General features: G+C 36.8%; 4 protein-coding genes across 20 annotated transcripts in view; 3 read left to right on the top strand and 1 right to left on the bottom strand.

The window, feature by feature from the left end:
- LOC131665861 (CLIP-associating protein 1-A) overlaps positions 1 to 5,299 on the top strand; it is a 32,760-nt gene extending 27,461 nt beyond the window's left edge. For 10 of the 11 annotated variants that reach the window (XM_058938042.1, XM_058938045.1, XM_058938043.1 and 7 more), the window contains 5 exons: positions 76 to 214; positions 287 to 579; positions 656 to 902; positions 1,380 to 1,586; positions 1,708 to 5,299. In XM_058938042.1, coding sequence (XP_058794025.1) covers positions 76 to 214; positions 287 to 579; positions 656 to 902; positions 1,380 to 1,586; positions 1,708 to 1,914 — 1,093 coding nt within the window. In that variant the 3' untranslated portion in view covers positions 1,915 to 5,299. The remainder of the gene's footprint in view (positions 1 to 75; positions 215 to 286; positions 580 to 655; positions 903 to 1,379; positions 1,587 to 1,707) is intronic. The other variant, XM_058938047.1, reaches the window with a different exon arrangement.
- A 2,967-nt stretch (positions 5,300 to 8,266) lies between these two features.
- Positions 8,267 to 15,463, top strand: LOC131665924 (uncharacterized). Of its 6 annotated transcripts, XM_058938177.1 has the most exons (6): positions 10,241 to 10,537; positions 10,600 to 10,675; positions 11,792 to 12,285; positions 12,466 to 12,942; positions 13,020 to 13,350; positions 13,420 to 15,463. In XM_058938177.1, the coding sequence occupies exons 2-6, from the start codon at positions 10,644 to 10,646 to the stop codon at positions 13,640 to 13,642; spliced, it is 1,557 nt and encodes a 518-aa protein (XP_058794160.1). In that variant the 5' UTR covers positions 10,241 to 10,537; positions 10,600 to 10,643; the 3' UTR covers positions 13,643 to 15,463. The 6 variants fall into 6 exon arrangements, with proteins under 6 accessions (XP_058794162.1, XP_058794164.1, XP_058794160.1 ...); XM_058938179.1 differs by lacking the exons at positions 10,241 to 10,537; positions 10,600 to 10,675 and adding an exon at positions 8,267 to 8,393; XM_058938181.1 differs by lacking the exons at positions 10,241 to 10,537; positions 10,600 to 10,675 and adding an exon at positions 8,419 to 8,535.
- Positions 15,464 to 16,189: 726 nt separating this feature from the next.
- Positions 16,190 to 18,206, bottom strand: LOC131665944 (2-methoxy-6-polyprenyl-1,4-benzoquinol methylase, mitochondrial). Its single transcript, XM_058938220.1, has 5 exons — positions 17,853 to 18,206; positions 17,362 to 17,774; positions 17,213 to 17,301; positions 17,006 to 17,129; positions 16,190 to 16,827 (listed from the first exon to the last, which is right to left on the bottom strand). Exons 1-5 carry the CDS (start codon positions 18,028 to 18,030, stop codon positions 16,738 to 16,740), a joined length of 894 nt encoding a protein of 297 aa, XP_058794203.1. The 5' UTR covers positions 18,031 to 18,206; the 3' UTR covers positions 16,190 to 16,737.
- Positions 18,207 to 19,590: 1,384 nt separating this feature from the next.
- On the top strand, positions 19,591 to 26,795 carry LOC131665859 (regulator of gene activity). 2 transcript variants are annotated; one of them, XM_058938038.1, is made up of 7 exons: positions 19,591 to 20,291; positions 21,880 to 22,274; positions 23,019 to 23,254; positions 23,622 to 23,867; positions 23,972 to 24,232; positions 24,318 to 24,429; positions 24,512 to 26,795. In XM_058938038.1, exons 2-7 carry the CDS (start codon positions 21,919 to 21,921, stop codon positions 24,729 to 24,731), a joined length of 1,431 nt encoding a protein of 476 aa, XP_058794021.1. In that variant the 5' UTR covers positions 19,591 to 20,291; positions 21,880 to 21,918; the 3' UTR covers positions 24,732 to 26,795. The 2 variants fall into 2 exon arrangements, with proteins under 2 accessions (XP_058794021.1, XP_058794022.1); XM_058938039.1 differs by having other exon boundaries at positions 19,592 to 20,291; positions 23,972 to 24,233; positions 24,322 to 24,429.
- Positions 26,796 to 26,968: the final 173 nt, after the last annotated feature.

Below are 26,968 nucleotides of genomic sequence, written 5' to 3' on the forward strand. Positions count from 1 at the left end.
TAGGAATATATTATGATTTGATTGCATCTATCATTCAATTTTGAATATTTTTATTTTTATTTTATATTGACATAGATCTCTTAGACGTACGACTGCTGAGATTCAAAATTATGGATTCGAGCGTTTAGAAAGAGCAACCACAAGTAAAGACAGCGGAATTAGTAATATGGCTGATGTAGAAGAGAGACTCGAAGGCCTCACATTATCTAATTCTGTATGTTTCTAATATTTATAAATATAGTAGTGGTAATCAGGTATCAATATACTTATTATTGTAATACTGCAGGGTCGTTCTTCTTCGGTGTCTTCGCCTACGCAACGTGGTAAAACTGTGACAAACGTGGCTGTCAACGGTTCGAATGATACAATAGCTGGTGATCTTATTCTACCTCAAGAAAATAATGGATATAAAACGCATGGCTCGTCTCCTGATTCTATAAGAGGACCCGAAGTTCTTGATAACACGCTCAAAGTTTTGCAATCTGAAGAATCGCAAATTACGGAGAAAGTTGCTGCGTTACAAGAATTTCAATTATATGTCCGCGAAGGTGACGCTCTGTACATAAAACAACATTTTAAGTAAGTTTATTTTTTACGGCGTGAGATAGACATTACGAACTTAATTTTCTAATTTGGCACATTTTTGAATCTGCAGAAGACTTCTCAAGACGTTGATTGGAAGCTTAGCGAGTGACAATAAAGAAATGCAGATTGAAGTACTTCAATCGCTCATAGACATGCTGAAGTGCCCTGAATTAGCGGAGAGCTTTTCAAGCTACGCGGAGTTACTTGTTCTAAAAGTTATAAGAGCTCATAAGTTTGATGATCAGAAGGCTGATGCCTGCAGCAGTAGCAGTAGTAGCAGCAGTAACAGCAGTAGAACCACGGTAAAATTTCCTGAGGTATATTCGGTGTTGTATTTGAATTGCGCTTCTTTTACGATTCATCCAATACCATTATTAAAAGGAAAGTAGGTCTTGATTCGACAAAAGATCATGAAGCAATTCTATACTTTAGCGATTTAAGTAAATATTGCATTTTGGAAATGCATAATGCTTTATTAGTTTCTTTTATATATTGACGTAATTCGTTCGAAAGCACGTCGTAAATCTGATTTCTTTTGCTAGTATTGCTAAAGTAATCGTTTTTTCTGTATTCGTTTTTTTTTCTTTTGCATGATTGACAAAAATATGCAGATTGACTTATCTTGAAAGCATGTACTTAACCAATTGTATTTATTTGTTTGATTATATAAATTTTATGGAACAATAAGAACTTTTATGAAACTAATTGAGTAGTTCGTATTTAATACCATTCACAATTTCATTTTAACAACACAATATTTTATGTAATAATATAATACGTCTTATTATAAACAGGTACTCAGGATGGCAGAAAAGTGTGCAGCAACGGTAGCTGTGATTCTACCACCCGAACAAACCATCCAGTTCGCATCCTCAATGATGACCACAGAGCCATTCCCACAAAACATGGGCGCAATAAAAATGCTTCACAAGGTGGTTGAACATTACGGCCGGGAGGCTATAGAACCCCATTTATCGAAAGTGATGCCCGGTCTTATAAAGGTACACATAAGTTGATTATACTTTGTGATCAATAATATTTACCGTGACACATGTACTGCAATCGCGGAAGACGTAAATTTAATAAGTATAGTGAGTTTGATGAAAGTTTATAAATTTGCAGGCTTATGACGACATGGAATCGACGGTACGTAAAAGTGCGGTGTTTTGTATGGTGGCAATACATGCAGCTGTCGGTGAGGATGTTCTAGCTCCCCATTTGAGTTCACTCTACGGCAGCAAGCTTAAGTTGCTCAATATCTACATTCAACGTGCTCAGCAAACCACCAGTCAACCAGCAAGTCCGCGCAGTGGCAGTACTAAAAATTAACCGGCGACGACAGTTAGTGGCGCTCCTGCTACCACCGCTGCCACACTGAGGATCGCGATAATGAAGAGATTCGCACGCTTCACAGCCAGACACGAGCGATTGCTCTTCCAATTTCTTAGCAAAGCCGAGCCGTAACTCATTGCAAATAAATTATTAGAACAAAAAAAAAGAAACAATTGCCATGAATACGCGAGGACAGTATGAGAGACAGAGAGAGGGGGAGAGAGACAGAGAGGGGGAGAGAGACAGAGAGACAGAGAGAGAGAGAGAGAGAGAGAGAGAGAGAGAGAGAGAGAGAGAGAGAGAGAGAGAAAGAGAGAGAGTTAGCAATGCGCTCATGGATTTGCTTTAATTTTGTTTGTCTCTAAGACGACTTGTATATACTTTGATGGACATTTTTGTGCAAAATATCCTCGAAGCGCACTTGTTTCGGCTTTTTAACGCTGGTCGATCGGTGCTTTTTAGTGTATAGCGATGTGTAAATTAAGCAGTTAACCATACATGCTATACGAGTAACATTCAAATGACGAAACTAGGCAATGTATGCCGTAAAACATATTCAACAAAAAAATATTTAATAAAAACCATTGAAAAGATGAAATGATATACTATTTAATATTTTTATGAAAATTCTTTAAAAGCGTCTACATCTAAGAGAATAATATGTATAGTACCTATTGAATTTTATTAAAATCCAGTTATGACTAAATTCATAATGAAAGTGAATTCGATGTAGCTGATTGTTAACTAGAGGTATCGATCGATCATGGTTATTTATCGACAGTGCCAGTAAATATTTTTAGGGCTTTTTGTCCATAATAAAACGCGAAGTTTTCACTTTCACATACTCATGCGTATATTTACAAAATAAATGTTGACTTCCAACTAAGAAAATATTTTAACTTGAGAAGCTGATCGATTATTCCTTTTATCCAATTATTTTTGCATTGCGAATTTGCCTAAAAATAATATTTATTAATGGATCATTCGAACATTCGGTATTTATTACCCAATGTGCTAAGTACTCAATATTTTGGATATGAATAGATAAAGAGAAGCATATGTAGATTTATACGTGCTAGTCAAGAATCCTAGAGGACGCACAAATCGCAAAAGACACAAAAAATTAATCAGAATAATTTCCTCACAAAAGTCAGCTGAAAAGTACTTGAGAGAAAAAATAGTTTAAGAATACATCGTGAGAATAAAAAAACATTTAGGGCCTTTTTGAGACTCTTGAAAATGTACTATAATTTCACAGACGCAATCAGATTATACGTAAATTAATACTTTGATTCAAAGACTTTTGTGCCATTATTTTTTTCTTTCTTTTTTCTTTTATTTTTTATTGCAGAATCATGAGATTTAACATAGATCTATTTCTGCATAGTTTGTAGTCTGATGAATCGTGCAGTATTTTAATTTTCAGTAATGCATATTATTTGCCAAAATTTTACAGTTTAACATACTGTTATTTGGAAGTAGTTTACCATAATATTTTTTATTAAACTACAACTTTAGTACGGCGAGTCTGAGTGCCAAAATTTCATTGCACAACGGTTGATCTTCGTAATATTATAATAAACACAAATTCTAAACTGCTACTGAATCTGAGATATTTTTCATCAACATGCATTAAAAGTAAGAAATGAATTGAGATATTGAAAAGTGTAAAAATCTTCCAAATATTAACGAACATTTCTTTGTCCGAAGTAATGTCTTTTTAAGAATATAAGGAACAGTCTCAGCGTTGTACCGAGCGTGTATATATTCGGATTATCATAAATAAATTTAGAACTTATGTTGACAGCGTTAACACTGACGTAGTGTTTTGTGGCTGTTTTAAATAAGTGTTTTTAAGAAAGCCACATTCTACATATATTGCAATCGTTTGTACAAGCTTGTTCTGTTAAGTTTTTGAGCAGTATGGATAATAATTTATTATGTACCTTAACCCTTGGACAACAGGTATAAAAATAATAGGTAATTATATACTTTAGTTATTTTCTAATTTTATCTTTTTATTTTACATCAAATTTTAAAGGTCCTTTTTTAATTTATTTAACCTTGAAAATTTGTGATTGAGCTTTCATCGTAATTTCATAAATAAGTATTCAATAGATTTTTGATGGTTCACCAATTATTTAATTATTTAATTCAACACAAGAAACTATTGAATAAAACTATCATTTGAAAAGTGACACAATAATAAACGTTGTATAATGGTTAACGTGCATAATAAACAAATTTTGAACTTCTTATCGGTACCTTTGTACCTATTTTATGTAATAAATGAACCGTTCTATTAATTTAATTTTACTATCCACAGTAGTATCTACTGTAATTGCAGTAATGAAAAATTCTCATGTATAGTTTTGCTCATTAAGTTACCAAATTCCATCATTAATTTTCTTAATTTTCAAAGTGATAAAAAACAAATTAGAGAGTTGGTATTATAATCCAAAAGTTTACTTAAACTTTAGTTGCATTCAAATTTGTCGTACTTGGTGAAACTATAGTTGTACAATTTCAACAACTTATATTCCGTAATGAATTCAATATATATCAAGCAGATTAGTATTTTATAATTTATACTTTACGTAATAGACTTTTTTTTAATGCTTGATAAATGAAGATGTTTCGAGAAAAGAACATATTCGTGAAAAAAAATGATTTTTGATTAAATCTGATTTAAAACTTGTACTTCTTTTATGAAAAAAAATACTTTTCGCATAAAAATGCCAAAATATACAAAGGATACTTCTCATGCAATGGCTTATATATACCAGTAATGCAACGTGATTGTGATTCTATGACAAAATTAAAAGTTTTGAAAGTGTCATTAAGTTTTGATTGATGAAATGTTGATTTTACAGTTATTAACTGTATAATGCTATACGATAAAATCATATCGAGAAAAAGAATGGTATTTAAATTTCTTAGATTTTTTAACTTAGCTGTTTTTAATTAAAACTTTATTCAATCATTGATGATTTCCGTAAATTACTAGAAGTATGTAAGCTATGTCAAATTGTTGGCGAATTCGATGTATATTGAAGTTTCCTGAAAATGTACTTGTGAGAATATAAATAACTACGACTGCCTCATCTCCTGAGATAAAGTAAAAACTAATACGATAACAAAATCTAAAGTTCGTGAAAGATAGTCGATGCTCTGGTGAAACGTATAAACTGTGAAATGTATGAGGTATGCAGGATCTTTTCTTTTTTATGCTATAAGGTTTAATAAAATGAAATGCGTTATCCATGATGACGGTGAATAATGTATAACTGTATTGTTATTGTAATCGCCAACTTGACATAATAAATTAAAGTACGATGACAAACTGCAAAAGAAACTTGCAGTTATGTCGCGCTTTTCTCTATCACGTAGTTATGTATTCTGAATCATACTTCTATTTGTCAAAAATTCATATAGAATTATTCATTTTTTTTTATTTCTCATTTATTTTGAATGGCTATTGTAGTCATTTTTCCAAATCAGAATGTTTTATTATAAATATATTCTTTCAGTTAAACTCTCATTGGATATATGCGTACGAAAAATTTTGACGGGCACTATGACTGAATCCATAACTTAAAGTGCAATCCAAACCACCAGATATTGCCTAAATTAAATATTTTTTAGAAGTGAAGATATGATCTGCGAGAACTGCACACCAAGTAGCTGTATCTATATAATTGGTCGGTTGCTGGTCACCGTGATCAAGCGTGCTTAAAAAGTTTTCATAGACTATATCATGAAAAGAAAAGACGTAAAAGAAGACAAATTAAAGCAAAGTCGACATGCAATTTACCTATTATTCATAATGAAAACTCACAACACCTAACACGTCCGATAAGGATATTACTGACACTATTAGTGAATAGTAAAATCGCAGCTATAAGACGAAAATTGAGTATTTGGTCTAGCGCTGCTTGCTTTCCTTGACGAAATTGAATTTTAGACACGTCGGATTATTTCCTGTCAAATTTATTAGTCGTCGAGTTGGTAGCTATCGCGTTTCAAGCGACCGCTTCAACGAAGGCGTCATTTCTTTTTAGCGAAGAAAACTTAATTTCCTATTTTTCAATACATTACGTTTTTCAAATTGTATATAAAGTTTCACTTTTAATGCCATAATTATTAAAGCAAACAATTGCACACAATACAATGTTACGCAAGTTTTTAGAAATATTCGATTCGTTGATATCGCAAATGTGAACGGAACTGTCGCGATCGAAAAAGTTGCATGAGAGCGAACTTAGCCAGGTTCACACTCGTGAGGTGGGAAGAAGAATGACTATGCCTGCCTCATAGGCTCGGAATGCTCGGGCTACTATGCGGGCTGATATATAGTCAATGAGCAGATTTCCTGCGGCTCGTGGATGACCGACATCGTCTAGAAAGGATAGCTGGACCACGAGACCGCCCCATACTCATTGAATAGAGTGAGCGTCAACTTACACGACTTGTGCGAGGTCGTTCTCTTGCGCTGACAAACTACTGCTGTCATCGCGTTGACGACAGTCCCCCTCCTCCGCTGCGACACTCCATGACACTACGGGTAGCTCGCGAGTATCCCCTTGCGCGACCCCCCTCGACGCCGCTAACATCGAAACAAGGGTGACTCATCTACGTCAAGGTGCATCCTGCCGCTGGCACACTGCTCGGCGCAAAGCCCGATCTCTGCACGTCAACGTAAAAGCCGCGCCTCGCTGCAATAAAGCTGTCCTGGTCCGCTGATCTTATCTCGGTTATCTCGTGGCAGCCTGCGCGACGCCTCTGACGCGTTGCAGCCGACCACGCACCTGGCCGCCGAGCAACGGTGACCAACACTCGCCATTGCCACGCCTTCCATAACCCTGAGTTATGACACCTCGCTTAGTCTGTCAACAGGCGATCGACTCGACAGTTATTCCCGAACGACGACTGGGCAACCTTTACGACTTTTACGCGCCGCCTTTCGGCCAAACTGCGACGCTTGCAGAGGCGGCGAACAAAAGCCACAAATCTCGGTTTCGGGAAAAAATAATACGCCAAGATATTCGCGGGGAAAACCACTCGACGTGAGGGCAAACAACGCCAGAAGACTCGATCTCGGGCTGGCCATCCGTGGCGCGCGCCATTATCTACTGCTGGTCCAGTCATCGACTCCGTGTCGATGTTGACTGAACGATAATTTGATGACCCGTCATTTTAAACTTGTTTACCTATGAAACGCGAAAGATTTTGTTTTCGACGAACTGCAGCCGAGTCAGAAGACTCTTTAGGCGCATAGCAAATCGATTGTCAAGAACGTATCGGTAAAAACATACAAGCGTGTGCGCTGGATAGTGACAAGGGCGTCAAAGCGACGTTGAAAACAAGAGCAAAACGGTAAAAAAACGAACTGGCCTCTTTTGTAATAGTCGAATGAAACTGTAGAAATTGCGCGGTTCAGGGCCTCGGTGAGGACGCACGGAAATCTCGGCCGAGGTTTTGTTTCAAAGGCGTCGGAGCCGTTCGTCGCTTTGCGATTTACCTGCTACCGTAAACAACGTCGGAAGTCGCACAGTATGACCAGTCCGCGAACGGCGACGCGAGCGAGGGAGGAAAACATCGGAAGTGGCCCGTGCGCCAGCGGCGAATTTATTTTTCCGGCAATCACGCGCCATAAATCCATAAATCCATTCATAAATCACGAGAATATACTCGGTGGCCGTAGAGAGGGAAAACTCGAAGCGACGCGATTATGTTGGCCCCGTTAACGAGTAGCTCGGGTTTCCCAGAAATCTTTGCATTTCCTTACATTATACAGCGCTGCCCTGTGAATTGTTTGTATAATTATCAAGTTCCATCAAGCGGATTGCAGCTGATGGCAAAGATCCCTTATCACGGGCTGTGTGTCTGCTGATCCCCATACTACAATCTGTAAGTGTTGACTCATGTGGTAGCCGCGTACCATCATGTGTATTGTATATAATTATGTAAATTTCAAATCCAAAACATCCTCTCCGAGAGACCAACGACACACTGGAACTGCGATTGCCGACAGCTCCCATGAAAAAAAAAGAAGAAAAAAGAAATGCCGATCCCTCGTGCCTCTTGACTCCTTCGCTAAACACTGCAAGATAAACGGAGCACGTCCACGGCTGGGCGCGTGCAGGCGTAGCCCAGTACAGTGTCGCGCCGTGGCGATTCTCATTCGAGGCTGGAGAACAAACGCCAGTCATCGACTCCCTCCACCTTTCTCTTTCCGGGAAGAAGCCGCGGCGATTTGCCGCCAATGCAACGATCGCGTAACAGCTCGCGCGTCGGCAGTCGAGTCGCGTACGCGTTTGATCGCGCGAGTGTGACGCATCGGCGTACCGTTCGATTGATATGTCTGCCTGCCTGTGTGTATACGCTGAAGATCCCTGTTGTGACCACTCGGCTGGATTCGTTGGGTGAAAGCTGCCCGCCGGCAGACAAGCAACAATATAATATAATAAAAACAGGTAAACGGGCGACGGATTTCCCGCTGCTTTACCTTTTCTCGCTCTTTCGTCGGCGCTACGGTGCGCACGTAGCGTTGCCAGAACCCGTCGCTGGAATTGACTTTCAAGAGGACATTTCAGTTCTTTACTCCAAGTAAAAAAGGTGAAGGCTCCGGCACAATATGAGATTTACTATACCGAGTTGTTTTTTTGAGAAGCTTTCTCTCGACGTGCCCCCCCCCCCCCCCAAGCTCGTCTAACTATTCGATGTTTTTTCGGTATAACGTCGCGAGCTCGGTCGTACTCGCGCGCATCGAAACAACGTTACCGTGGCAAGCGCGCGTGTCCTTGGCATTGGCAACGGTACACCCGTGATACAGGAAACGCGAAATCAAACTTTCACGAAGGCGGCCGCGCGCTGCAAGCTGCACGCGTCAGCTGCGCGCACCTGCAACCCCAAAATTACATGCAGACACTTTAACCGCCCCTTTATTTTCTTTTACCTCCATGCGATCCCCGGCCGTCGTAATAGTACAGACTTCGAGTGCAATTTTCTCTCTCCCTCGTTTTTTTTTTAATTTTTATTTCCATTAGCGTAGCACGGATTTCAGAGTCGGAAGATCAAAAGCGCGCGCGCTGAAAAGGGTCGCGCTCGCGGCTATTAAGGTTCTGCGCTGACGCTTTTAATGATTTTGGGGGGAGGAGGGTGCATGGGTGTAGAAATTTTTGTTTCGATTAACTTGCAATTTGCGCATCTGACGTAGTTTGGTTTTCGAGTGCATCGTTAATTTTACCAGCTCGCGCGTGTCAGCCAGAACGTTTAATTGGAAACTTCCTGGCGACGAGTGCATGCATATTCGTTGTATCGAAACTCTGTTTTCCCGAAGAAAGAGAGAGACACAATATAGTAGTGTGATTTGATGGTCAGCAATAAAGCGTTTGATCGGGCAAATAAATTTCAACTCCGGCCATTACATATCAGTAGGCTGCAGTACACGTCGTATACACACGTATGTAGACTGTAGCACTTTTCATCAATCGACCAAACCCCTTTGTCATACGTGCTGCAAGAAAAACGGAAAGCTATAATTCACTTCCACGATAATTGATACATGTCTCTCTCTCTCTCTCTCTCTATATCGCTTTTATGTCAGTAACCAACAATAAATGCTTTTGTACAGGCACAAGAAAAATCACGTAGTTTATGTTTGCAGTTTGTAGATATCGTTTTGCCAGCAGCTCAAGCACTTTTCGCATTTTAAGATCATCAAACACTCAAAGCCTATTACCGATAAAATTTCTCAAGCAGCTGTCGGTTTCGAGAGAAGCATCCGCCACGAAAAAAAAAGAAAATCCCCGATAAAATCCCGTGTATCTGTCTCTTCGAAGTTAATCGACAGGAAGTCGAAAAGAAAAGAAATCCAATCGAGTAAAAAAAGAAGGATTGCACGAAAAACAAGTCAACAGCTAATAAGGGTCATTTAAAGACATAATCGAAGAAAGGACCCCGAGGAAAAAAGTTACAAATCGAAAGAGAGAGAGAGAGAGAGAGACGGGTATAATGTAACGGCGGCTGAAGAGTAGCGGGCGCGCTCATAATGAGTGACACAATGTTGGGCTAAATGCATTCCCAGCCTAATATTGTCGAGGGCAGTAGCCGCTAGGTCTTCGGCGGTGGCGGAGAGTTTGAGGCTGCTGCAGGGTGGGGCCCTGCGCTGTATACGAGTTTAGTGGATCGATCCAGCAGGTGGGGGTTTTTATTCCCCTCTCTCTCTCCCTCTCCCCCATAGAAAGCCGCAGGGGAACGAAGCGCTCTCGATTCGCAGACTCGCTCGGGTAGTTTAGTCATCGTGCGACACTCTGCAGAGTTGCACGACAACTTTCGTCGTTATTTTCGGTGCCCTTTTGCACAAATATATTTTCAAGCCTACACGAATTGTAATTTTTTTGTTTGAGTTTTCTTTGTTTCTGTTTGATGCACGATGATTAAAGTATGTGGGATTACCCTACGACTTACTTCGTGAAATAAAAAAGGTGTGTAGCGTGTAACGGCAGCTGCCGTGCGTACGAGATTGGGTGAGAGTCAAGAGTCTACAGAAGACAGAGATAGAAGACTACAGCCCGCTGTTTAGCAATCACACAACCAGTTTACAACTGAAAGAGAGGTAGTTTTTAACTGCCGCGGTGTATACGTGTGTTACATTTTCTTACCACCGTGATTTTTTAGTATTCTATTTTTTTAAATCACTATAATTGCCTTCGAGTAGTAAGATGTCGTGCTTATTTTCATCGTTGTTGTTCAGGTTTGTAAATTCCCTTATCAGATTAAGTAAATATACGTGCTAAAAATACTCGTTAAAATCAGTGTGACAAAAAAGTGCAGTGAGCAGCCTTCGTTGTGATTTGTCTGTGTACACATATATGCAATAAAATTCCCCAGAGAGACGCTTGTGGATAATTAATTAGTTTCTACGGTTATTTCGAAATAAATACGATGTTCTTTCATCCCAGCGATATTTCATAATTGTCATTTTAACGTTATTGAACGGCTCAAAGCTATTCCCATAAAAATGAAAAATTAAGTCAATCGATTATTCCATTTCGGAACGGCAGCCCCCAAAGAACGAATACTATTCCGATAAGGTAAAACAGCAAAAGAAACCTATGCGTTGGTATTATATGTACGACGCCTTTTTTTCCTTCTTTCCTTCCTCTTCCCTATATATATTAGAAATCCCTCTGCCGACGAAAGAGATGACGGTTATCTTAAGCGCGTATCTCACGCACGTACTTTCTCGCCTTCCTTCCTTCGTTTCGTTTTTTCCTCTCTTGTACGTCCGCTCGTCGCGAAATCCGATTTCCTCGGGCGTGCGAGACTTGTGTTTTTACTGCACTTCTCTTAAAAACACTTATGTAGGGGTACACGTGCTTGCACATTGCTATATATATACATGCGCATATTTTTAGGCACGCTGACTTAATTCGTTTGATTTTTTTTCTTCGCGACTTTCAATTTTTTTTTTTTTTTTTAGTAGAATGCGCACACGAAAATTCTTTGGTATCTTAATTTTTAAACATTTCTGTCTTGCCCGGCGCCAACTTTCTTCCGTGGCTTCGACGTGCATAATAGCGCGATAAAATATTCACGTCACGCGTGAATATATACGTCCGAAAATATAATAAGTATATACCTTGTTCGTCTCCCGACTGACAATGCAGCCTCGGTATAACAATACAACACTAATATATTAGCGAAAAATGAGAGAGAATATTCCACGTCGTAGTTGCGCCAATGCAAATAATGCACCGCGAGATGCAAAAGTAAAGTGCACCTTCGTACGCGACGTGCGAAAGGCTGAATAATCGGTTTAATTAATTTTAATAATAATGGCTATACGTATATCATTTTCAAATTACAGACCGACGCAATTACCTGCAGTAAGAATGGCAGGTGACGACCACCCGGAGCTGGGCGGCTTTATGGATGCGAAGCTGGCAAGTTGCCGAAACATGAGCCAGCGAATGAAAAAGCGCACTTTAGCGCCGTGGAAAGTGTGGCGGCGACATTGGTGTACGGTGCGGAAGCTCGGAGTGGGTCGTGGCATCGAAGTGCTGCTGGATCAGGGTTACGGTAGCAATCCAAACGCCAATGACAAGGACAATATTATCAAAATCCCAGCCAACGCCGTGATTTGCCGCACGGAATCGCGTACCAAGCCCTATGCGTTTGGTATATTTCCAGCGAAGGAGCGCAAGCCGCTGTTGTATCTGGCGGCGAGTTCCGAGATCGAGAGTCAGCAATGGATGGCTGGTATCAGGCAGATGCTCAGGCCGAGGAGGCATAGATTCATGGAGGGTACCTATGCCGTGTCGATGGTCGATAACGCTCACTCTAGATCGTCCGGGATGACTGGTAAGCTTACCACCTCTCGTGTGGACCTTGTTACATGTTTAACGATAAATCTGTTAGCTGGAGGTTTCGTAGTTAGCGCGAGCTCGCATCCGAGCTACGTCAAGGCATCATTTCTGCCTTATCCGTTGCTTAATGTGTGTGTGTGTGTGTGTTAACGCCTAGCATACTTTAAATTTTCAGGACTATACGGAGACCTGGTGGTCAGTCGATCGGGGATCTTCGTCAAAGACGTTCACAGCGGCGAGATCGTAGAGACGATCGAGTGGAAGGAAACAAGTGACGTACACTTAGCAACCCACGGCAGCACGGAAGACGTCAAATGTATCTGCGTGATACATACCACCAAAGAGTTTCGCGGTGGTGTAGGCGAGCTACAGATATTCTGTCTCCACGGACCGAGGTTGATTCGAGATATCGCCTCTCAAGGACGTGGTCCTCGACAAAGGCATCATCATAACCAGCAACATCAACGTCCTTTGAGTCTGAGCGAAGGCGACTTGAGGATAGCCGTACAACAAGAAGCTACGTGTTCTCGCGGCAAGAAATTGAGACACAAAATCACCGCAAATCTTGTCGATGCTGGACTTGGTGTTCTTTATAATTCAAGGTCCGGTAGTGAGATTAAGATTTTCAATGAGATTATCATTGGCGGTCCAAGTAAGCATTCGTCGATGTTCCACAGCTTTGTTATTATTGTAATTGTTTGCTCATTAATTCGACTGATGTCTTTACAGCGGCACTCGACGGATTTTCGAAAATCACGTCATCGACGCATAGACGAGCCATCGACAATGTGTACGAAACAGAACCGGCCTCGATGAATAATGTCAGCGCTAGTCTCGAGGAATTGGAGGAAGTGTCACTGAGACGTGTATCAGGCATATCCATTGCCTCTGGGATCTATGAGGAGATACTCGATGATTTCGTCTCCACGAGAACCCGAAAGGTACCATCAAATCTCTATGAAAATCCTGAGGAACTCATATTGAATTCCTCATTAAAACTACAACCGCCACCATTACCACCGAGACAGAGATATGGTTCGTCGTCCACGCAAAATGGAAGGTAACTTTTGGTTGATTTTTGATATTACATTTACTGGTAAGAGCAATGATTTAATGGTTAATTTTTTAGTGTCAGTGACGATGGATTGGATTCGGAAGGTGGTACGCGTTCAACCTCACCCAGTACTCAAGAAGATGCAACACCAACACCAGAAGATAAAATTTCCGGGCCAAACAGTATTCCCGTAGATTTATCCGAATACGTGACAATGTCGCCGCGTCTTCAGTATTTGGCTTTGCAAGAACTTCAAAGGCAGGCACAAGAGGAACACATGTATATGGTCATGCGATAAGCCCATTTCATCATACTCCTCGATGATGACTTCGGTGATGATATATTGAGTGATATTATGTTCACTCACCGCAGCTTTATATCAAATAGTTAATTTTAGCAACATATGACTTTCAAGCGTATTATTGTTATATACACGAATACGCATTTTTTATGCTTTGAGCGAATTATGTATGCGAATTTAGGAAATTATCTATTCTTCGTCTTCCTAACAATGTGAGCTGTTTCAAGCAAATAGCAAACATTTAGAGATAGCTTATTATGAATGTAATTTATTAGGAAAGGTTGCAAGGAACGTGTGATATGTGTTGAGTGTAATTAATTTTCTTGATTGTTGAATGTTACATGTGTGTTTTTTTAATGCCAAATGCATGTTTTTATTGTATAGGTGGAGAAAGGAGACGAAGTTATTAGGTAACGTTTAAACGAAATGTAAAAGAAACTTTTTACAGCACATTGTACGTAAAACATGCAACATATTAAATAACAATTGCTTGCTTTAGCAATTTGATGTAGTATTGTTATAATATAGTAGGCATTCCAATTTTTAAACTTTTTAAACTCGTTGAGTTCGGACACTCAAGATATAACGTTTTAGAAAATTTTCAAGAACGATAAACGGTTATTTCGATTTTGGTATAGAGTGGTAAGACACGCTTTATGTAGGGAAAATGCTATACGTATACTCAGTATTAGTATTTATTATTATTGGGCACTCTGTTGTCAATCGGTCATGTTCGCTTCTCTATAAGCTTATTCCATTGGTAAGGAAAATCTGTAGGTCAATTCTCGAAATTTAAACGCAAAAAATTTTTCATCATACCATTAAAAATATTTTTTTTAAAAACGATTTTATATAATTTTGAGAGATACCGAAGGATTAAAATGTCTATTTTAATATAAAAAGGAGGTATCTGTGACAAACAAATAACAAATTTCATATCATATCTATAGTCTATTGAAAACAAATCTCATATCAACTGGAATTCATATCGTATTTACAATAAAAAATAATTCATATACAACTTTTCTACTTTCCTATCTTTGAAACAACACGTACAAAAAAAACCGTTGTGATACTCAGATAAATTTATACAATTTTTGGAAATAAGCGAAGACACTGGAAGATTTCTTATATTGTACTTCTTTTTGAATTACAAGAATAGGCTATCCACTGCCTTTTGCTCCGTGCCTCAAAATCTATCTATTTATCCTTACTGCAAATTATAGTTGATAAAATATTGTTGTAAACGTGTTAACATTGTAAACGAATAATTCAAACACTTAATTTTTCTATAGAAACTATATTTGGTTTTATGTTTCTCAAGGTTTTTCTATATCTCTTACATTATCATTAAGTAATAAATGCGAGTATTTAAAGAAGACATTTAGTTATATTCATTTTTTAAGCTACATATAGTTAAGAAAAAGAATCATGATTTGGGCATTTTTAGTTCTGTAATTGTTATTTTTTTACAAGTAAGATTAATAATTTTTTATCCTTGATTTTATGATATATCAGTGATGAATAACTGACAATTTGTTAGATTGATCTAAAACTTCTGTTTATGTAAAAAGCGGAATTTGTGATAATGTAAGTACCATTATAACTCGAGACTAGTTAACTAGCTCAGCTAATAAAATTAATTTGGTTTTAAACCTGTATGTGGTTTGCTTAAAGATTATGTTGGCATGTTAACTCTTGTTGTTTCTTATAAATGGAATTCAATAAAAATTTTAAGATTAATTGATAATATTGATATTTTATTTTGAAAATATTTATTGCAATAAAAAACGCTTATCTATAAGAACAAGATTTAATAAAAACAAAACGTATTTGATAGTCATACAAAAATGTACTAAATATAATTGCATCAACTAATTTTGTAAATTACAATAAATAAGAGTTTATTAATAAATCTTATGGTGAATTATTATATTTATTTAAGATGATTAAAGAATAAAACTTTACTTGGTAAATATGATATAAAATTTCACATGTTTGAGTCAGTTTCTTCGATTTTTCGATAAATTTTTTAGCTTTCTTTATAAATTCTTTTTTGAAAAGATACTCTTCAAAAATGTCAGCCATCAATGGGTCATCAGGGTCTCGATAAGCTGATAATAGTTGTACAGATACAATTAAACTTTCCAAAGTAACAGTAGGTTTCCATCTACCATTAGGAGACATTTTGAGAAAGACCATACAAATCCTTCGATTTTTCTTTTTTATAAGCTGAAATTACACTGCACTTTAAAAGAAACAACACTAACAACAAAAAATAACAATATTTTAGTATGATGATGATAATAATAATAATAATAATAATAATAATAATAACAACAACAACTATTTCAGTAATGTTCTTTTTTATGGAGTAATTTCATATGAAAATTGAAATAATTTTATCAAAAGTAACGTTACACCAATTGAAAATATGTATTGAATTATTTCGATTATTTAAAAAATGTTTAGAATAGTTTATTTATTCTAAATTTACATTGAATTTACATTGATAAGACTGGTTGGAGGTCCTATCTATTTTTATATAAGAATTGTACAGGAAATATTATAACATACATTATTTGTGTCAAAAACTAATCCTATTTATTTCAGCAGTTTCTTTATGTACATGTATATGTGCTTTTTTAATTTATATAATAATACATAGTTCAGATATTATTTCTATGAAATTGTTATTTTCAAAATCATTGCATCTTTGGTGCACAGCCTATTAACTATTCACATAATATATGTTAAATATATTATTCGAACTTTTTTAGACCTTGCATAAATAACAAACATGTGATACTATTATATACATGAAAAATCCTAACTTATATAATTTAAATCATAACATTTTGTTCTTATAGATATATCTTTTCGACACTCCGTGCGCAAGGTGCGTCTTTCCCGCACATTCGGTAGAAAACGTGCGTTGAAAATCACACTTTCCACACGTCGTATAAAAAAATACGGTACGGCACATGTTCGGGAAAGAGTTTCTCGTCTCGTGTACCTTTCCACCCTCGCCTCGCTCGGGTGTAAACGCCACACGAGACAAGAATCTACTTGTATCGCGATGTACTATTCTTTTATATTTTATGACCAATGTGTATGGCAACTGTTCCAAAGGTCAAATTTTCATATGTCACTTTTTTGAATCCAGCATCAGAAATCATTTTCTGTAAATAAAATCAAAGTTGTATATTATTTAATAATTAGATAAAATTATGTTTAAAAAAATTCTTGTTCAATAATTACACTTATAATCAATTATTATAAATACATCAAACTCACTAAAATTAGTTATTGAAAATACAAAATTATTTCTTTTTTATTTTATTTACTTATGTCATATACCTTAAACTCTTCTTGTTTGGGAAATTTCCTAATACTTTCGACAAGATATTGATACGGTTGCCATTGACCAGCAATAAGAGTACCCAGCACTGGAATAATCTGAAAGGAATATTTATCATAGACCCTAAAAAATAGATGAATTATTAATAAATATATATATTATTTGATGAACCTGTAGTTTCTAGCTGATTAAAATAAATAACTAACCATCTCAATAAATCATTTTCAACATGACTAAATTCTAAACAAAGAAATTTTCCATTTGGTTTTAATACTCTGTAAGCCTCTGATATTGCCTGAAAATAGAGAATCACGTTGAATTGACATGCTTTCTATTTAATCTTATTGATTCATACCTTATCAACTCGAGTCACATTCCTAATTCCAAAAGCAATAGTATAAGCTGTGAAAGTATCATTTTCAAAAGGAAGAGATTCAGCATCTCCTTGAACCCATGTTATGTCATGACCTCTCTCTTTGGTAAATCCTTGACGTTTAGCTCTAACTTGTCCAACATCAAGCATATTTGAGTTTATATCAAAGACTGTAACATGGCTTTTGATAGATTTAGGATTGGGTTTATTTTGTAAATATTTAAGATATCTAAATGTTATATCTCCAGTTCCACCAGCGCAATCTAAAAGACGACAGCCATGTTCTGGAGCAAATCTTTCAATGAAGAGATCTTTCCACACTCTATGAATACCAAAACTCATAGCGTCATTCATTTGATCATACGAATTAGCTACATTTTCAAATACTGAATATACTGCAGTAGATTATCATTGTAATAATTACATTTTCAACTTTTTTATGATTACAAATATAATAATTTAATTTTTCATACCTTCTTTGGTTTTCTCAGATTCTTTCACAGTTTTGAATCCAAAATGTGTCGTTTTGTCTTCTTCTTCCTTGGCAATATTTACTTTGTTTTGAATGACAGAACAGCTTTTGAAGGTTCGCTTTTTCAGTAAATCATAATTTTGGTAGAAAATGGGTCTTAATAGAGATTTTAAAGTCATTTTAAAATAGAAAATCTGACTTTAATTGAAGTAATTGACAGAATTCTAACTTCTAACAAGATATATATATATATATATATATATACAGTCACTAATGACAATAAATTTAAGGTTACTATTTCGCGTTTTAATTTTAAAACTGCGGTGACTGCGCCGCCGACTGATCAGGACTGCGAAGTTAGCTCCTGGGTTTTCAAGGGAAATTGTTGATAAAAAAGGGAAAACGATATAAATTGCTTTAATCGTCTCTAATATTTGTAAACATTTCCCATTTTCGATTCGTGAATACGAAATAGGTGGAAATCGAATTTTTCCGCGTAGCTAAAGTATGATGGTTCTTATAAAATTATTGATGAATCTTAACGTTTAAGAGTTTAAAATAACGATTGTAATTTCTATTGCTATTGACATATTTGCATTCTTTGTAAATACCATTGATTTAGAATTTCAATAAATAATCATTTTTGGCGCTCAATCGGTGGAAAAACAAAATTGTATCGCTGGAATTAGAACTACAGTGCGTTTATATACCGACAGTTTTGCTTTCCCGCCTCTTCAGCGTCGAAAATTATTTGTTGTAATATAAAATCAATTGTATTTACAATGAATGCAAATACGGAGGACGACAATCAAAATTACAATCGTTTTTTAAGCTCTTGAACGTTAAGTTTATTAATAATTTTATGAGAAAATTGCCATACTTTTCATTAGTAGCTCTTACCATACCGCGGTACACGAGTAATAACCAGACTAAAAGGTCAACACTCATTTCTGAATATTATATTATTCCCTTCCAGTTTAAAGTTTTATGTAAATATGTATTTCAGTCATTCACCATTCAGGTTAACTTGGAAGAAATGGTAGATGACTGTTTTATTTACAATAAGTTCAAAACTGAATCAGAATAGTATAATGTATAAGGTATGTCGGTAAGCGTATATATATATATTTATACATTATTTCTCGATCCTTAATTACCTCGTCTGTGACCAGAATAATGCTCTGAATTATTGACTGAGTACATATAGCGCTCAATAGTTGGATGACAGTCATTGACATTTCTTCTTTTATTAATTATTTAATGAACTTTATATTCTAGCAACAACAAGATTATGCGGGTTTATTCAGCAATGAACGCAGAATTGATTACACTTATTATATTTTTATTTAATAGTTCAATGAAACTGAATATCGGCTCATGTTAAATATGGGGGTATGTTTTTCTTAAAAATCGGGAACGCACAAAAACCATCTACTAAAGTTTCTGTTGATTAAGAGGTGCAGAATCGATTAAGTTGATTATTCAAGAAAAGAGTAAAAGAAATTGAAATGTAAAGGATAACTTGCATACTCTGAAAAAGAACTATCTCAAACGCGCGTTTGCGCAGTGCAATTTGTGGCCAAAATACGAGAGAGAGAGAGAGAGAGAGAGAGAGAGAGAGAGAGAGAGAGAGAAAAAGAGAAAGAGTGAGGGAGAGAGAGAGAAACAGCAGACTGGTCATTGGAACGAGCAGTGGTGCGCAATCATCTCACAGCTATAGGATTCTGTCCTCTACCGTGGATAGAACGAACTCGCAAAGAAGTTACTAGACAGTGTGCATGGCGTCCATCTACAGGAGAAAAAGGAGAATTTATTAGCATTATAACAGCACAAGGATATTACTAATTACGATACTACTACTTTGTGTCGCTAGATAATCTCCGTCGTCCTCGAAAATTCACTCATATAAGTAGAGCTCTCTCTCTCTCTCTCTCTTTTTCTCTCATACCACATACACACACGAGCTCTTCACAAAGGGAGCCCCGCGTACAGCTCTGTCTCTTTCGTAGCTTGAGCTGGTCTCACTCTCGAACAGCAAGTGAGACTCCGTTGTGTGTGTAAGTGTATTTTTCGGACGCAGCAGCAGAAGCAGCAGCTGCGCATCGTAAACCTACGGAAAGCAGAGAGTTAGACGGCTACGTCCTGAGGACTTATGAATTAAGTAGTGCTTCGAAATATATCAGCAACCGTCGAGTCAGCTTCGCCGTCGCCGTCGTGCTCTAAAGCCCTTGCTCTGGGGTTGAGCAACACTTTGACGCGGCGATCATCCGATAGACTCTAGTTCAACCATTTCGTCAACCAACTACTTACATCGACGTCCTACTGGATATCCTGGATTTATCGTCTAATCTAGTCGAATTATCTACCTGCATCAGTCCGAAGCTGTGCAAAGTGTATACGTGCAAGTGTGTCATCCTGGCATGTCGAGTAAACCCTAAAGGTACGTTTCGTCTTTTCGAGGTCATGTTCTGTGTGCGTTTTCACATTTGTTATTGCTCGCGAATTAGTGAGGGAGAGGGAGGGAGTCAAATTCATTTGCGTTGCCAAAAACAAGAATCATTCTCCAAATTGATAACGTTTGATTGATATGCGCTGCGATCGAAAACAAAAACAAAAATATTTGTTTTTATGTGTATGGGTGAAATTTAGGAAACCGTAGCCCACGTTGCACCTGTCTATAGTTTTTATTTTTCTCTCGAGGTAATAGTGCACATTCAGAGCAAGACATTCTCGTGAATTTTTTGTATGTTCTTTGTGTACTTTGGATATTTTTTTGTTGGTTATGATGGCTATTTTAATGCGTATATGCCGTGCAAATGAAAGATAGATGCTTGCAAGTATAGATGAACGGTAGGACCTCTGTTTTTTATGAAGTAATTTACTGTAACGTACTGCTTCTTATTGAATGATATCTTGTTAACCTGGCCCAGCGAGTAGACGCTGAAAATAACTTACGTCGAGATATTTAACATGTCAAACATCTGTTTTTTATTGGTACATTTTTATTTTGTAACTTTATGATCTGTTTGTTGTGATTTTTATTTGAAGAGTATTAGTTGCTTGATTTGAAAGTCCCTTAAGTTAGTTCGAAGTCCGATATCTTAGCTTGAGAAATCATCATTCTCGTGCAGTGTTATTTGTATGAAAAGATAAGAATCACTTTCAATTACAGATGCTCCAGTTGTTATTAATATCAAGCTACTTGTGATCTGTTTACAGTATACATACAAATGTATACGCATTGCGTCTTGTTAACATATTTTGAGTTTATATTTTAGTAAATTCAGTGCAATATCGGTTTTTAAGCAGTAAATGAAAATCAGAATGGTGTGCTGTCCAGATCGCTCACTGAAATAGCGCAGTACATCAAACTGATCTCAAAGCGCATCGTTTCCAGCAACAGATATCGTAGAACGGCAGTTTATTCGTTTCTTAAAGATATTCAGCGTTAATGAAACCTCGGATATAGCTTTGGAATGATGCAACACGTACTTTTTGTTTGAACTCTTTACCGCCGCTTTCGCAATAGCCTTACGTTGAAATTGGATCTGTTTTTCCAGTCGAATCCAATCTAAACATACGCTACATAGCTTCTAAATACATAATCAAACGTGAAGTTGGAGCTACCGTGAATATCTAAGAGCAAATTATATTTAATCCTTGTACAGTTATATCAAATTACGTTGTCTAGACAATTAAAGTCAGACTGAATGAAAACTATCCCCCAAAGATTTTAGAATAAACATTTGTGTCGGTACGTGGGAGAGACGGATGCTAGTGTAGACATGTCTGGTGACGTCACAAGGGTCCCAGACTTTCGGGAAAGCGCAGGTAGATTGTACACAGGGAAGCGTTCTTTTTTCCTTATTCAGACGGTCATGTATAGCGCATGTTTTTCATATGGTCCTTCATCCCTTATTTCTAAGCTCGTGCACCATTATTTTACCACATATAAATAATTCTTCGGTACAAACGCTCGGTAGCACAATCGTTGGCATTGTGTAATAATCAAATCTTGTGCATCACAGAACGGAGAGCAAGAAGACGCAAGACTGTGGAGTCATCAAATGGCAAATCTGAATTTCGAGCAGCCACCGAGGAGTATAGCTAATGCAAGTTTAGCGTCGCGCGCCGGTGGTGGTAGCACATTGAGCTCGACCCTGGCGGGTCATGTCACTCCAACGTCCGGCATGTTTTCCGGCTCATCCACGGGCAGCGCGGCTGCTGCCAATTCAGCGGTCATCGGACCGAATCTCTATCACCCGGGTGCGGCTGCGGCGGTCGTCGGTGCTGGTCAACCGACAACCAATCATCAGCAGCAACAACAGCAACAACAGCAGCAGCAGCTGTCGCCTATGAACAGTCGAAATCTTTTTGGACAGAGAACTTTTACGGGTGATAGACGAAATATGCCGGGTTTAGGGTGAGTTGTCTTCTTTCTACCTTTTTTTGCTGTAATTTTTAATTTTCCGAGTCTTGTTTTGCCCCCTCCTTATTCTATCAGGGCAGAATAAAAATTATTTTATTGATCAAAGTAAACAATCATGTATTTTCAATTTTCATGAATGAATTTAATTAAACATCATACTTTCTGTTGAGCACACCGTTGCGTAATAATACTAAATGATGATGAGTCTTTAAATATTTAAAAAATCGTTTTCTTATTAGTATATATTTTTAAGTTATAGTCTATTAATAGCAACGATGATAGATACTGCAGTATAATAGTAAAATAAAAATGTGCAGACGTCGAAATCATTTTGTACATAGAGTTGCGTAAACTGCACCTATGGCATTAATGCCACAGGTCGCTACAGCAACCCTTGATAGGTAGCAGATTTTCGTTTTACGGAAGTCATTTAGACGCCATCTCTCGGAAATTTAGGTCCACAAATTTGTAAACTAATGTAGTGTAACTTTTGACTTCTTGTGTACAAAATCACTTAAAAGTATTTTAAATATTCATTATTAGTTTCCGTCCAGAATATTTTCAATATAACTGGTGACGAAATCCTAAAACTGCTGTCTCTTCTAAAAGCAAAATTTTTTTGTATCAAAAATTCATTTGAGAACATGATTGGTTATGATCCTCAATGAAAATATAATTATGATATTGAAATTGTATGGAATAAGAAAAACCATATGCATATTCATTATTTGTTACTAGGAATGCTAATCTAATGGGTGGAATGGGCGGCTTTGGAATACCACAAAATCGTAGTTATGGATCTCAAGGTATCAATAATTTTCATTCGTCATTTGGTAGTGGTACAGGTGGAAGTGGTGGAGACACAAGTACACCACCACTTCTGGATCTCTCTGAGTTTCCTTCTCTAACTAATAGAGGCCAAGGTGACTCTTCAATGCCTCAACCTAGCCCAATGCCTGGAAAACAACCTTATGGTAGGTATTGGTTATTGTATTTTCACTTCAATTCTGTTGATTGATGAATGATCAGTTTTCAACTGATATTCAATATGCTGTTCTTTGTGTGTTCATATCTTAGATATACATCCATCGGCAATTTATTCTGCATGAACGTTTTTAATTTTACTGCTGAAGTCAAAATAAATATAGATTCAAATATTATCGATTACCTATCTATCTCTTTTTTATTAACCAAATAATCAAGAGTGAAATCTCTGGCGATAATTTCAAAATCTGTATTTACTTTGTCGTCAGCAGTCAAATTTAAAACCTTTGTGCAGAATCCACTGTCGGTGGGTGTACAACTATTGTCCAGTTTTTAATATAATCATTATGATCACAGTTGGAATGGTAAAGCAACCAACGTCTGAATCAAGTGAATTTACAATGAGCTCAGAAGATTTTCCAGCGCTACCAGGAACCCAAAGTAGGGATGGTCCATCGCCAGGAGGAAGTATCATACCTGGTGACAAAGGAATGTCTGTAGGCTTAGGTCCAGAGCTCAGTCCTGATGTGCTACAAGCAAATAGGTCTGTCAATTCGGAAAAGTCTCAAATTGCCAAAAAAGGCATTCAAACATCACCTGATGGTCAGTATAGTTGTAACATAGATATTTTTGCAATTGATAGCAACTGAAATTATCTATGTAAGATCTCTATAATTAACTTTCTCAATCAAATCTCTCTCTTTTAGGTAAAGTAACAAATATACCTGGTACAATGGTGAAAGATCAATTTGGAATGGTGGGATTGTTGACATTTATCAGAGCAGCGGAAACAGATCCCAATCTCGTTACATTAGCATTAGGACAAGATCTTACGGCGCTAGGGCTTAATCTTAATTCGCCTGATAATCTTCATCAAAATTTCGGCGGACCCTGGGCAGAAGCGCCTTGTCGACCACAGGATATAGACTATAATGTTCCACCAGAGTATCTCATCAATGCGACCATCAGGTAACTTGATGATTCGAGGAACGCTTTGGCGCATCTAAAATGAGAAATGTATTTTCTATATAAATATGATCTTTCAAACCAACTGTAGGGACAAATTGGCGCCTGTAAAGTTAAATCGATATAAGGACGATCTGTTGTTTTACATGTTTTATACCAATGCAGGTGATGTACTACAACTAGCAGCTGCAGCAGAACTGTAATTATATTTGTTGTATTTTTATTTGAAATAATAATGGTGATTAATGTGAATAACGTATGATAATTTTTCGTTGGTGCAGGTACACACGGGAATGGCGATATCATACGGAAGAGAAAGTGTGGATAACGCAAGCCCCGGGAATGGGTCTTGTCGAGAAAACTTCGACGTACGAGCGCGGTACTTATTACTATTTCGACGTGATCAACTGGAGAAAGGTTCCCAAAGAGTTCCACTTGGAGTATTCGAAGCTGGAAGGCAGGCCTCATCTTCCCAATACTTTTCACCAGAGTCAGCCTTGACCAAGAGCTTCGGTTACACCTCCAGCGCTGTCCTTGGCGCAGTCACACTCGCCCATCTCTGCTGCTGCTCATGCGGCTAGATGAATCGACGTGCGGGAAACAAGCCCTCGCGGAGAGACGACGGCGATCTCGTTTTGTACATTTTAGGGTAACTGCACCAGTCAATGAACAAATGACGAAAGAATATAAACAAACAAAAGTCATGATCTAATAAATACGTTTCGAAGTAAAGGTTAAGACTGAACCTCAATCTCGCTTCGAGTTCATTTACAAGGTATTTCTCTGTCTTAATAATTTTTTTAAGTACATGTAAGATACAACATGCAAATAAAGTAAGCATTTTAAAAACAACAAAAAGCGCTAAGTTCAAATTTCCATGCTCTGGTGCCTGTTCTGGTACTGGTACAGTTACCCTACGTCGCGCGTTTGAGATGCAACAAGGCACATACACGACAAAAATCCATTGATGATATTCCAACACAAGGAGTTGATATATGTACGAAATATAAGAATGGCCTTCAATGTGCCGTTATTCTTATCCTGATCTGCGTTTTCTAGGGAGACAAACGTACACAACCATAGCTGAGTTGATAAAACGAGCCCTGGAATCAATTAAGCCATTGTACATAATAACGAATTTATCAATCTCCAATAAATCAATGAAATTCATAGGGTTACCACTTGACCGATTCCCTGTTGTCGAGTGCACTTCAAATATTATTGGTATATTGCTAGGCATTTACATTGTACAAAAGAGGATATTCAAAAATCGAACGTAAGGATTTTTTATTGTGTTGTATTACTATTTGTAAGAAAAAACAAAGAAAGAAATGTTTAGTGAGAAAATCATGAGTATTAGTAGGTCTTTATTTTTTCTCTCCTCCATTGCTTTGTGCTTTCAGATCATTAGTTTAAGTTATTAGAGTGTACCTTTCTATTTCTTCGTCTGAATACACACGGGGAAGTTTTCGTGGAATTATTATTTCAAGCTTTTGCTTGGCATCAGTAAACTTAACTTCAATAATTTTCAGTAAATGATTTTACTATATTATTGTAAATGAATACTCAAATTCACCTGTGAAATGAAAACACCACAATATGTAAATTTAATTGAAATTTTCATTCGAGTTTTCAAATAAGTATTGTATCAAGATGCTTAATTATTGTATAAAAATATGAAATAATCAACTGATCAATTCGTATCGTATCAAAATTTTACGCCAACAATCAATAATGTTTGAAAAAGAAATGAATTTTACGAGATGTCGATAAGCTCTTATACGCAAAGATGTGTGTCGCCGTCATTCGAAATGCAAAGTGGAGATGAGGGTGGATATCTCTTTTTCTCTTGATTCTTGAGATTGTACAAAGCCTTGCTTGGTCATTCAAGTCCAGAAATCATTTAATCAGCTTAATTTTTAATTGCCGCAATTATATTTTCGTTACTTTAGTTGGAGATACGGAGTACTGTCAAAGTTTCTACATTAGAATAACGAGTGGAATAGAAGAATAAAGAGTTTTTGAAGTATGCATATATCTGCTAAGAAATAATAGAAATTCTATTTTCTATGTGATAATGTTCAGTCATTAATGAGTGAGTTTTGTGATCCCAAAATTGAAGGGAAACTCGACAGACATATGTCTTGCCGCCTGTTTATATTTTAAGAACTTATAAGCAAAGCAAATTTACAGACGTGCAATAGACTTTGACAGAAATCACTGGTTTGAATTAGATCTTTTTGGTAATTTGAGTGTGGCAAGTTGTTACACAATTTTCATTGTCAAATTATCAATTATTATCATGTAAATAATGTCTACGAATCGGTGTGAAATTCCTACTAAGCGAAAAATTATATCAATTCACACAATAATACTTTGAAAAAATATTTACCTTATCTGTACATTTACTTTGTTTATGAATGTAAAAAATATGACGTCAAACGTTACAGCTAGTTGTATACAGTCAAGATTATTTTATTCGTTCTTTAATTTGTACAGTTTGATTAAAAAGCATGAATGAAGTTTTTTGAATAAAACATATTTGCAATCATCAACGACGACATTATTTTCTAGTTATGATATTATTGGAGAAGAAAAAAATATATGTATTTTGTTGTAGGTTTTGCTTGCGTATAAAAAAACATAATGCAATGCATTATGCTATATCTACGGCAGAGGAAGACTAATATTTGTTAAAATAATAATGAAGGGAAAATGCAATTCTATTTCCTACTTTG

This window comes from Phymastichus coffea, unplaced genomic scaffold (assembly GCF_024137745.1).
Source record: "Phymastichus coffea isolate CEN01 unplaced genomic scaffold, Cenicafe_Pcof_1.1 PCOF00055, whole genome shotgun sequence".
Classification (NCBI taxonomy): Eukaryota; Metazoa; Arthropoda; class Insecta; order Hymenoptera; family Eulophidae; genus Phymastichus; species Phymastichus coffea.

What these genes read in the sequence shown, in the direction of transcription:
- LOC131665924 (XM_058938176.1), top strand. Translation starts at nt 10,644, where the DNA reads ATGTCGTGCTTATTTTCATCGTTGTTGTTCAG. An exon ending in TTTTCATCGTTGTTGTTCAG is followed by an intron (nt 10,676 to 11,791) that starts GTTTGTAAATTC and finishes TTCAAATTACAG; the next exon opens with ACCGACGCAATTACCTGCAG. An exon ending in GATTATCATTGGCGGTCCAA is followed by an intron (nt 12,943 to 13,019) that starts GTAAGCATTCGT and finishes ATGTCTTTACAG; the next exon opens with CGGCACTCGACGGATTTTCG.
- LOC131665944 (XM_058938220.1), bottom strand. Translation starts at nt 18,030, where the DNA reads ATGACTTTAAAATCTCTATTAAGACCCATTTTCTACCAAAATTATGAT. An exon ending in ATCTGAGAAAACCAAAGAAG is followed by an intron (nt 17,775 to 17,852) that starts GTATGAAAAATT and finishes AATCTACTGCAG; the next exon opens with TATATTCAGTATTTGAAAAT. An exon ending in GAAAATGATTTATTGAGATG is followed by an intron (nt 17,130 to 17,212) that starts GTTAGTTATTTA and finishes TCTATTTTTTAG; the next exon opens with GGTCTATGATAAATATTCCT.
- LOC131665859 (XM_058938038.1), top strand. Translation starts at nt 21,919, where the DNA reads ATGGCAAATCTGAATTTCGAGCAGCCACCGAGGAGTATAGCTAATGCA. An exon ending in GCCTGGAAAACAACCTTATG is followed by an intron (nt 23,255 to 23,621) that starts GTAGGTATTGGT and finishes TTATGATCACAG; the next exon opens with TTGGAATGGTAAAGCAACCA. An exon ending in TCTCATCAATGCGACCATCA is followed by an intron (nt 24,233 to 24,317) that starts GGTAACTTGATG and finishes TTCAAACCAACT; the next exon opens with GTAGGGACAAATTGGCGCCT.